The 12,310-nt window shown below is 40.0% G+C and overlaps 1 protein-coding gene across 1 annotated transcript in view; it reads right to left on the bottom strand.

The window, feature by feature from the left end:
• Nucleotides 1–4,337: 4,337 nt before the first annotated feature.
• Nucleotides 4,338–12,310, bottom strand: part of LOC103780501 (armadillo repeat protein deleted in velo-cardio-facial syndrome homolog) — a gene marked incomplete at its 3' end in the record, with an annotated part of 18,677 nt that continues 10,704 nt past the window's right edge. The window contains exon 3 of the mRNA XM_008948192.1: nucleotides 4,338–4,837. Within this exon, the coding sequence (XP_008946440.1) occupies nucleotides 4,338–4,837 (500 nt within the window). The remainder of the gene's footprint in view (nucleotides 4,838–12,310) is intronic.

Raw genomic sequence — 12,310 nt, 5'->3', positions numbered from 1 at the left:
TGGCACAATACATACGTGCTATTATCTTCTGAAACCCAAGGGAAATCTCTTCCTGATGTACTTGCTTACTTGGAAAAATTTAATATCATCAAGAAATTAAAAGAAGCTGTTTAATTCTTCATCTGCAGTCCCTACCAAATCATTTACCATTTGAAAAAATAGTGCTCTGCATGATATTCACTGAGGACTTCTTGTGGCATGTTGGTGTGTATGCATGTCTGACAGACTTGTTTGTGTTATTTTAAGTACTGAAGGTTGGAGCTGTGCTTCTAAGAAGTGGTCAAGCTGAGAACCTCAACGTGAATCACTGTGTCATAGAATACATCACAAAACCCAACCTTCTTCTGACAAGCCTTCTAATAGAAAATGGAATGAGTAAGCTCATCTGTGATCAGGAAGTTCAAGACAAAATGGTACTTAAAAAGAGAAATCAGTGTCTCCACCTGACAGGACCTTAGCATACATAAACGCCCAGGTGGTGTGACTCCTAAGCAAGTTAATCAATCTGCAAGTTTCTGTTATAGTACTAGATCAAAATATTACCTCTGCAGAGCATTTTGAAGGTCAATCATTTTTCAATTAAAACCAGCTTGGCAACGTACAGCATCAGGAAAACCACGTTCTGCACCACTTAAAATTAGTGCAATGTCATTAAACAGCAAAATTACTTTCAATGTTCTCACAAAGAACAAAATTATTCATTAAAGCTACTAACTTCTGATTGCTTTTCAAAAAACGTAATAGAATTTTCATCTTGCATATCTGATGGGAACATTTCCTCCACAAAAAAAACCCTTATCACTCAAGATAAAACTTTTTCAGCTTTCCCAATCAGAACAGATTTAATTCCTTATCAGTGTAACCCTCATTTATCTCCATTTCTCAAGAAAATGATCCACCGGAAGTTCAGCAATACAGTTCCAAGACTAGAAACAAATGCGAGGAAGAATTTTGTGGAATAATTCTCATAGGAACTCTACTCATGATTTACTCATGGACACTAACAGTTAAATCAAGCTTTTCTCAGTGCAGTAGATGGGATGCATTTTGTAACTCCACACTTTGAAAAGAAAGAAAAGTGAGATCTCTGGTATTTTATCTTGGGTCATGAAACTATTTTAACACACCTCACATATCTGTGTTACCTTGAGGGACAGGATGTTTTAGTGCCATCTGCAGATATATCAAGAATGTCTGGTAAAACAGAGATGGGCATTAACCAAGAGAAGGTATTTCAATTCTGCTAAAACCAATGCTATCAGAAAAAAAAAAAAATAGCTACAGTCTTGCTTAATCTGGCAGTGATGTTTTACCAGTATACTCAGCCTGCTTCCAAAACTGCACGTCAAAATGTTTGTATAAGTCGCCTTCTCCAAACGTTCTGGGAAGTAGTCAGGTGAGCACACTTCTGACACACCAAGTCTCAGTCATTCAGCACTATCACACACCTGCCTCGTCCTCCACGCTGCCTGGCCACTGTGTCTCTCTCACGTGCTTTTAACATAGTGGTGTGGCTTTTTTCCCCACTCCATTAACCCACTGACCAGACACAACTGACTGGCCTGATTCATACTGTTCTGGACAGCTGTGGCTGCTGCATCATACCACCGAGTAAATCAGAGGCCATGGAGCCATAAGAAAGCCAAGGACTGACTCTCAAATAAGAATGATACTCTCTTTTGCCAGAAGACACCCTCTCCAGTCACAAATAATGTGACTGACTGTATGCTCCCATGCACCTCGTGTCCTGCAGGCAGGCAACGTCCCACACCCAAAGAAGCCCAACTTCAGACTAGAAGTACTCTTGAAATCTAACACCCAAATTATTTAAGTTTCTTTAAGTTATGTATATCTCTTTGGAAATTAGAATTATTTTATCATTTCTCCATGCCTGGGGTGACCAACTATTGATTACTATTCAGCTTTCCAAATGCAGCCAGCTCTGAGTCAAAGAAACATTAAACCACAGAAAAGTCAGTGTCATACCAAACTTAACTTTGCAGCCTGTTAAAAGAAATAAACAAGCAAACTCTGTTGCCTTTTCTTCCTTTTTTTTTTTACATTGCTTCAGAAGTCCCTAGAGGTTTAACTCCAGACAGAATGAAAAACTTTCATGGCAAAGGTAAACTTTGGTTTTATCATTAGGGAAAAGTACCCAGATAGGAAGTCAAGATTTCTACCAAGAGAACATCAGACTTCTGATCTGAATTTTTGAGGCTGCAAAACACAGGCCTTTTGTAGCAGCCCTAGCTGAACGCTCCCTTTGCACTTCTAGTTGGCTCTTGTTTCTCTGCTGACTTTTGGAGTTCCTTTTTTGAATGGACAATTCCACATTATCAGCTGAGGCTTTGAACACTGACTGCAAGTACACCAGCATCAGTCCCAGAGGCACTGCTGTAATACTCTTCTCTTCTACACTGCTGCTCAAGTATCTCACACCTGATCCAGCAATATCCCTTTTAGAAGTGCAACAAAATTGAACCCGGTTAGGTGGAGATTAAATGCACATCATCTGCTGCTGGACATCCATTTATGTTAATGCCCTCAGTATTCCTGGTGTTTCTCAGCAAATACAGCATAACCCAAAACAGAATAAAAATACTACATTTAATGAGCAGGAGCTACTGTCAAATAAAATGCATTGGAACTGTAAAAATAATTAATCAACAGGAAATAAAAGCAATTGCCACTTAGAGTGAAAAGGAAAAACATCCAGTTTGGTTTTGTATTGTCAAAAAAGACTGATTAACATTTAGCATTTTATTGATATTTCTTCAGAGTAAATTACAGACTGGCTTCTCCTTTCTTGACTCTAAAGAAGTAAATTTATTTCTTCTCAGCACTCCAGTAATGACTCCTGAGTAAACTAGAACAGTAGATAAACAGACATTCTTTATTTAAAAAAAAAAAAAAGTCAGTCAGCCATCATACTGAGTGCAACAAATGGAGTATAAATACTACCTACAGAGCTTCCATGTTGAGAGACAAAGCACAGACAGCAATCAAATCACAACCAACACACACTACTTGGAGATTCCCTGACAAAACAGACAGCTCTCCTTCACTAGCTCAACAGAAAAGGACTGGAAAAACAATCCCTGCTATTTTCTACACTGTATATTTAGACCTAGTTTGCTAAATATCCTATAATGCCTGGGGAAGAACAGTTGGAACACCCAAGGCCACTGTTCATCTCAGACAATGATTACCCGTAAAAACCTGGAGAGCTGCTATAATTTTTTTGAGGCGATTATAGAATTATGATGTTTACTTCTAATGGCTTAATTCACATTTGCAACAGGACCTGCCTGGAGAATTCAACACTGATAAAGTAGCTGTTAAATAGCCCTGGACCCATTCTCTCTCTCAGAAAACTTCCTGAAAAATTCTGTTCTGGCATTGAAATTCATTGCAACTGCGCTGGTCTCCATCCAAAAATCTCCTGCTGCTTCTGAGAAGAGAAAGGGAAATCCATTTCACTCCTTATGAGTTATGGGATACTGAAGGACAATATATTCTCCTTCGGTTAAGAGCTGAAATACTTTTCCACCCTTTTCCACCTAATGGCTAAACTTTGAAACCTAGCATATACGTATTACTCTTTTTGGACAATATCCAAGACTAAGTTCAAATAAAGCCCAGGTTGAATAATGGAGTTATAAGTGATTGAAAACTCCCTGCAAAGTGTGCACAAGCTCAGTAATGTCAAAACATAATTCTCCCTTTTCTGATTATTGCAACAAGCAAACCCCGTGCCCAGAGCATGTCAGCAGCAGACTCCACATTCCTTAAAAACTCATTTCTCCAGCCTAAAAGTGCTGCAACCTTCTATACAGCCTGGGAATCCCCAGCACCCAGGGCTGGAACTGTTCCTGAGGAGATGGACTGTTGTATCAATATGCAGTGGTGGGGACATGGCAGCAGGATTGTTTTATAAGGAATTAACAAGGAAAGTTTTAGATTAGCATATCTTACCTCATGATTATAACATGCTGAGGGCAAGCACACTACAAATTACCTGTCAATGAAGTTGCTATAACTCATTTCAGCTTCAGTAGCTCAAGCACATGTAGTTGTGTGCTACATCCAAGAAGCATTATCCATCTCTCAACAGCCAGGGAAACCCGAGTGTACTACATGTACAGACGATCTCCATCTTCTCCTGAAGGACATGTTTGCCTTAGGCTTTCTCACACCACGAACGTGGTGCAGCTAAAGAAACAGCTGCAGCCAGAGATCTAAATTCTCCTTCAACGGTCTAATCTCCACAAATTCTTGTTCCTGAAGCTAAAAACTCCTCTAAAGAATAATTCGTTAAAGAAGCTACAGACACTGACCTGTAATTAGCTCTCTGACTTCCATGTCGTTTGTTTTTCGCAATAATCTGATCAATGCAGGGATCCCGTCACAGTTCTTTATAGCCACCTTGTTTTCATTATCCTTCCCATAAGAGATGTTTCTGAGAGCCCCGCAGGCTTTCCGGTGGACCTCTGGCTTCGGATGATCAAGCAGGCCCACCAAGATAGGTATCCCTTTGAGGTGCCTCACGTCCTTCTTGATTTTATCATTCTCGTAGCACAAGTGCTGCAAGTAGGCTGCGGCGTTGGACTTGACTGGATCGATAGGGTGGCTGAGCATGGCGATGACTTCCGGGAGGTCGGGGTCCCTCCACCGGGGGTCTTTACGAATGCTGTCGATGGAGGGGGAGCGCTTCCCCAGACGGTCGATGCTGGCCATGCTTCCTCTCTCTGGCTGTGCCAGCGGCGCTGCGTAGCCACCGTGAAGGTAAGGTATCCTCTCCTCAGCCATCTCTGTCTCGATGGGGTCATCGTAGCCCCTGTAAAAAGCAACAGTCCCAAGAGAAAGAAAGGAGAAAGTGGTAAAAAAACAAGGAAAATCATATTTAAACATTCTGTACCTCTGAGTCAGAATAGAGACTTCAGCTATAAACAAACTTTTTATCAACACAAACAACATTAGGGGCAGCATAATTACACTTTCAAATAATTTGTTTGTAGTAACTTGAAAATTGACCATAGCTGAGTACTCAGTGGTGATGGGCCTACAACACAGTATTTGTTTGGCTAGCAATGAAGTGATGACAGGAAGTGCAAGCCATCAAACAGATTGCTTTCATTTTGGTCGCTTAGCAAAACAATTATGATAGAGCTGGATTACATTTAGAAGGAAATGCTGAGCTTCATTAATGCTACTACTTCTGCAAGAAAGCAAAACCCTAATTAAAGGCAAGCATTCAAGGCCTGGGCAGAGACCACAGACGCTTTTCAGCAAGTCTGAGAAGTCCCACTTCATTTCCATGTTGATGCTCACTCAAGTGTCCTGAACTCATCAACATGCCAAACAACATGAAAGATAATGGAAAACCCAAGTCCTGAACCTAAGCATGTAATAATGATGTGAAATAATACTCAAGTCCTCTAAAGCACAAAAGGAAATCTGAAGCTTGTCCACAGTGATGCACTGGTTGCAAATTCATCACTTTTATATGTGAATAATCAGAGGGCAGCAAGGTGATTTGCACCTAACAGCTATGAACTCTCACCAACATGTCCAGTGTTTCAATCTATCCTCTCTCAGGCTTTGGCCAAGGTTTACACCAGCTCCCTAACCTGGCTGAGAAGAATGAAGAGGCTGTGGTGACCCACTGGGGAGCTGAATCAAAATTCCAATTAATCCCATTATTTTAAAACTCAAGTCTGTAAGATTGTCTTCTTCATCCTCCCTTCCCTCTACTACTACTAACAGATGTGAACAAAATTACTTTTTTTAAAAAAACCCCACAGCAGCAGCATTTTACCTTTTTTTTTTTCCTGGACAGATTAGCTACTATCTCAGTATTATAGCTGTCTCAAGTCAAGCAAGTGGTTTTAATTGCTACAAAATTGTTCTTAAAAAGTTTCATTTTAAGCACAGACAGATACTGAACAGTTTTTGATGTCTATACTTCCTTCAGCATGACCATTAGAACTCAGAAAGAAAATGGAGCTAGCTGTTACCCTAATGGGACTGCCAATTAAACTAGACTCCAGGGAGAAGAGCAACCGGAGGTGGAGACTGAACTCAGCCTTGCACAATTAACGCTTTTAATGTTAAAAGCACCTCTACTGACTTTAAGTAGCTTTAATTGATGTTCTAAACCATAAACTGAATGAAAGGATAAATATGGGCCAGGATCCAAAACTTGGAATGAATCTGAAGAAACCTTTTTATTGATGCATTTATTTGTGTATGTTTAATTCAGTACTTGCTCTACACAGTAATTTACAATGTCTGAACAGCCATTGTATTTTCTGTCACAGAACAAAGCTGTTCCCATCATTCCAAGAAGAAAGTAACAACACAAACTATTTACTTTCATCCACATACAAAGGGCAGAAGTAATAACAAAACCCCTTCACTACTCAAAGAAAAATTCTGGTTTTTAATACACACATTTGGGATGACCAGCATTAAAACTACAATAAAAAAACTAATTTCTCAAACTCATTCTCATGTTAAATGTTTATTAACTGCATAGAAGAAAAGTAGCAGAAGATTAATTTTAATAATTGCCCTCTGCAGAGCTGTTGCTTGCTTGACTTGCTAGCTCGCAGTTCAGCCCGCCCGAGTCCTGGGAGCTGCCTACAGGATAACTGCACACCACCTCAGCCACACAATTAAGTTTCCCTCTCTTCTTCTTCCATGCAAATACACAAAGATAATTATTGTCTTGGGATGTGGTATGTTTGCATTATTTCCATGAAGCCTTCCAAACAGAATCACACAGATGGGCCCATCTTCCTCATGCTGTATCCTCTGCCCTGTGCCACACAAAGCTCCTTGGTTTCATTCATTACATTTGCCCAAGATAAAACTTGAGTTAGGACTCTACATTGCAACAGTGTCATGACAAGGCAGAGCACCACATAACTCTTGTACCAACAGTACTAACTTTTAAAAAATTGTCAAATACTAATTATTAAATATGAATATCTGAAGTAAAGAATCAGTCATAAAAAACCCCCAAAATATCACATCCCAACTTGTTACTTATTCTAACAAAGGTGGTTTTTTTTTTCATAGAAGTGTTTTTTCTTCCACTGTTCTTATAGAACAGTGCACCAAAGCACTTATTGGTGCATCAAAGACAGCTAATAGCCTTTGATTCTCCTTCCTGGGCATTCCATGAGAGGTAGTTTGGGTAGAACAGGATACAGGAAGATGCTAAGTGTTTCATGCTGCAGAGAAGAGGTTGCATTCCTGAGTGCCATGGGTACTTGTGGACAGCTATGGATGGTTTAGGGTGAATCATGAAGGTGGTGGTGGGGAAGCACTGCTTAGAATGCTTCTGTGGTGAAGTGGTGACAACAGCACATCCTGCTGGCCCCACCCTCAGAGCAGAAGCAAGGGATTCTCAAGGAAAGCAGACTGAACCGTGAGTGGCTTTTGAGAACCACTGGCATTGACGTATGCTCCCATTCCAACACGAACAGTGAATTCACCTATCTTCCTGCCAATCTCAGGACCATTCTCTGGACCGTTTCCTTAGTGAAAAAACAGGACTGCACGTCTAACATGACCATTTTATTACACAAAAGCAGCTACTTTAAAACAAGACAGTCTCTCAAGTACTTGTAGTGAAAGGATGAACACAAACACCATTGCTGAAATAAGCCCATGCAAGTCAGATCCAACATATTTCTGTAGGATTCAAGTCTCAAAAGCCACTGGTTAATGCACCACTAAAAAACCCCAATGACTTCACTTGTCAGCAAAGATAACATCTGGACACTTGACCCTTCAAGACCCTGAATAATTATCTAGAAACTCTGAGATCCTGGTACATAGGTAAGAGCTGTACAAGAAAGTTAAGAGAAGGCAAGTACCACACCAATTCAGATTCACATAACACAGTCATCAAGTCAAGAAAGGTAAAGGTAAAAAAGACCAGCAACCCACCCACACTATCTAAAGGAAAAGAACCTTGAAATATTTTACAAGGGAAGCACCGAGTATCAGCTCTGCCATTGCTGAGGAGCATTAAGAGGAAGCAGTTTACCTCAGTAGATCTCTGGGAAAGGACCAAACACGTGTCCAGGCAGCGTAGCACGGAGCCACCGCAAGGCCCCCCTGCCTCGGCAGCCGGAACCCCGCCGGGCCAGTCAGCACGGCCAGGCCCGGGGGAGTCTCAGCTTCCTTCTGGAGCCGGGGGCCAGAGAAGCACAGGCTGGACAGAGGGTGGAGGCGTCAAACGCAAGTTAAATACACCCAGCTTCTGAAGGAAAGTAAGTAACATCAGCAACACATTTACACACAGAGAGCAAAGAAGTGATCCAAGTCAGACTGGTGGGGGCCAAATAGCATTTTTCACTTGCACACCAGCAGAGCAGCTACATTTGGAAAGGAAAGAATACACTTGACCCAGAAGAAGGCCTAATGAGAGCTTCAGCAGATAAAATCATCTGTGCTCAGGAGGCCAAAAGCTCTTTCCTCTCGGGACTGAAGAGATCTGGTAGCATGCCAGAGCTGTCGACTACAAGCATCTTGCCTTCCATCTGTTTGTAGCAAGGCAGCTGAGATTTTAGGATGCCATGGGTCTCACTAATCACCTGTCTCAGGGAACTGATCAAAACACATTCTAGCACAGATAAAAACTGGGAGAGAGCTTGTGGATTTATCATCTTCCTTGTGGCTTCAACATAGGCACATTTGAGGAAACAGGTGAAAGATTTACACATTTAATCCTCAGCAATTTATACAAGTGTTGAATTCATCACAGTTTGCAGCTGGTGTCTGCTTAGGATAAAAGACCAGGAAGGCTTGGGATTTCAGTAGGGAACTTTGTGCCAAAACGAAATCAAAAGGCTTTGCAGAATGAGGTCCTATTTCTGTCAGCCCCTGTTTCCCAATAGGAGGACACACAAGAGGATTCTAAACTGGACTGAACCTTCTGCTGAGAAGAGCCTGAGTTATATACCATAGGATTAGAACACCAAAATCCCCTTGATTGGAACCACCTAAAAGCTGTTAATGGATGGATTGACTCAGGTTGCCACCTGCCACACAAAATTCAGCCATAACAGTCTTCTGCTACCAGAAAATCAACAAATTGAAATCAAATTCAATCTAAGGAGGTGCCTTAGGGGAAAAAAAATTATAAAGCTTTTCTAAAGTGATTGCACTTTCTGCTTCACCTTGTTCTGCCCAGGCATGCCCATACACTCCTGCTACAAACCAGACAACATCCCAACATTGCCTCCATCCTGGTATGATGCTTACAGCTGGTCATTAAACCAAAGAGGCCTATCTACAGTGACAGGTATCTCCGCAGCCTTAAGGATGCCTGCATGGGTGCTGCTGTGAGACCACACTTGAAATGGGTGAAGATAAGTCTTCAGTCATCACTTCTGGCCTATCTAGAAATATAAGGCTTTATATTCTAGATCGAAAAAAGGCACTAGAAGTAGAATGTGACTAACACGCATGTGACAACAATATTCTGTTATATATAGACACTGTGAGAAGAGATACCTAGTGTCAGATATTTCACCTAAAATATAGCACATCGATTACATGATAATAATTTGGACCATGAAGTGACCACAAAATACAGTCTCATTCTCTTACATTTTCTGTGGCAGAAGCCTGATGTAACAGCAGAAAACCATTCTGTTGTTTAGTCAACATTCAAAAATTCACATCCCGTGTAGTCTGGAATAGTAACATGAGCAATAGCTGCTCCAGAGTGTTTAGAGAGAAAAAAAAAAATCCCATGAATGCCAGTACAAGTGCAAACTGTAGTGATCTACTCTGCAAAGAAATTACCAGAGGGAAGGAATGAGAAGTTGAACAGAAGGTAATTTAAAAAAAAATTAAGGTGAATTACAACTTGCTGTTTTTTCCTGCTCATTTGTGTTAACATCAATTTAATTATTAAAAAAAAATATATTCAAATAACAGTAGGGATATTCAGTATTTCTTACTTCTCTTTCAGAAAGAACTGCATCTAAAACAGCTCGCAACACCCTAAGACTATATTTTAAAGACTATAATAAAACCCCCTCCTAATTTAATACCAAACCTACCAAAATGAGGAAAAAGAGGACATAAACCCAACTAAAAACACGTAAATACCCTTACAAGTAAATTTAAGTAATATTAAAATCAGTATTTTACACCCTAAGCACCTTTCCCAATTTTTATGGAATCTGACAAACCAAATCAGAGCACTTGCTAAGGAAAAGAACATTAAGTGTCAGGTATTCTTACTCCAGAAAATAATACATCTTACAGCAGAGACTCAGTATAAAGGAAAACAAAACACACCCAGCCACAGGCACTGAAGAGCCAACAGAGGGAATATCTGCCTTGGTGCGCTTACCTGGATTTGTACATGTTTGTGAGGAGGCACATTTTTCCCCAATTTAAAAAGAAATTTAAGTAGCTTAAAAATGAGGCTGGCAGTGACAGAAGGAAAATACAATAGATATTTATATCTGTGATCAAAGGGAGTAGGGCAAGGGATGGAAAGAACAATCTGGACTTTTAATCCCCTTGAGTAGAATTTGGACGTAGCTGAGTTTCCCCCTTACTACATAGGGGGTGAGAGACTCTTGCCATAGACTCAGATGAGAAATCTCCATTCAGTCCTCTCAGACAGAACAGCATCAAAACCAGGAACTGACAGTAAGAATCTTCATTCTACCTTCCAACTGTTAACAAATGAGGGTAGCACTTAATGGGATGAAAATGAGAGAATGACATAAGTTTCTGCAGCAAGTTAGCCAACAGCTGAATTCCATTCAGGACATGATGAAGGTGCCCAAGCTGAAAGTCAGTGTGATGTAGGAAGGTTTCTAAAGGTGTAACTAAACCTACTCTACATAAAACTTTTTGAAATAAAAAGCACCATCAATCTATCACAGTTATTTCATAATCCTTACAAGAAATAACTTGATTATTCTGCTTTAGATTTTTTAACAAGTACTAATTACCCTTGTTCTAATACAAAGCACTATTTGTAGCCCTTAATTTCTTATACACTAGCAGTGTAAATGAAATGCAGGTTTATCAAAATCAAGCATTTCTTTGAAATGTCAAAAAGTAACCACTTACGAAGAGGCCCTTGTACAATCTTCCTGTCTTCTCAACAGCTAATGTCTACTGCTACAGTCAAGCTAATTACCTGCCAAAGCTTCTTGATCATACTAAATATTGAAAAAAAACTCATAACAAAAGAAATGTAAAACAAAAATTATGAAACGGTCCTATCCAAATGGTAAGGAACAATATATCAAAGGGATGTTTAAAAATAAAACAAAAAACTTTTAAGAATGCAAATTGGTATGTGTTAAGAATACATTCAATTATTCATCATGCATATAGTTTGAAAAATGTTAATCAAAATTTAAAAGCACTGCTACTTGACAGTTTTTAACATAACTGTAAGCTTCCTTAGATGCAGCAAAGCAACAATCTCAAGTGTGATGGATCGATCAGTACTTTGGTACCCACTAGCTGCAGGTCTTCCCTTTAGCCCCATAAAACGCTGATGTAGTTCCACTGGTTGGTGAACTTGCAACATCAAAGAAGTCACAAGAGACTCAAAGGTGTTTCTGAGAGATATGCCTTGAAATGGTCTTTTTTTTAAATATAGAAGACAATTTGAAGGTGCTTGATTCCATTTAGCTTTAAAATGAACTTCCCAGAAATGTGAAGGAAATAGAGCAATGAATGAAACCATGAATAACCTAGTGTCTCCAAGTAGGAGCACTCCAAGACAAAGGAGCAAAAAGGCCTACCCAAATCCCACCTGAACTACTGCTGCTAAAGTGCAGCCTTCTGTAAGATGTATTAAGTCTAAAGACCTTCTGCAGACACAGAAGCAAGTGGCTTCCAGACTCTCTTCGCAACTCTGGAAACTAAAGTAAAAAGAAAATGAGAACCAAGTCCGTATCAAAACATTAATTACAAGGACATGAATTCATGCAGGCACGTGCAAAAGTTTGCCCACTGCTTGGAAAACAGTATACAAGTTTTTCAGCTTCATATTCAGAAGGTGACTTTCAGCACAGTTAAAAGACTCTCCTTCTTTCCTGCTCCAAAGGCAAGAGCTGAGAGCCCAGCATAAACAACTAGTAACAGAAAATATGGCATAAAGTGGAACATACCTTGGAAAAGGGACTGAATTAGATATAATTTGTGATCGGTCACTTGAATTACATTAAGTTCAACACAGATGTTCTCATCTCCCTTTTATATGGGCACAAGACAAAATTATCTGGGCTTACAACATATTGAAGTACTTCAG

This window comes from Merops nubicus, unplaced genomic scaffold (genome assembly GCF_000691845.1).
Source record: "Merops nubicus isolate BGI_N331 unplaced genomic scaffold, ASM69184v1 scaffold40150, whole genome shotgun sequence".
NCBI lineage: Eukaryota > Metazoa > Chordata > Aves > Coraciiformes > Meropidae > Merops > Merops nubicus.
The sequence above is the reverse complement of the archived record's forward strand: the minus strand, read 5'-3'. Positions and strand labels throughout refer to the sequence as shown.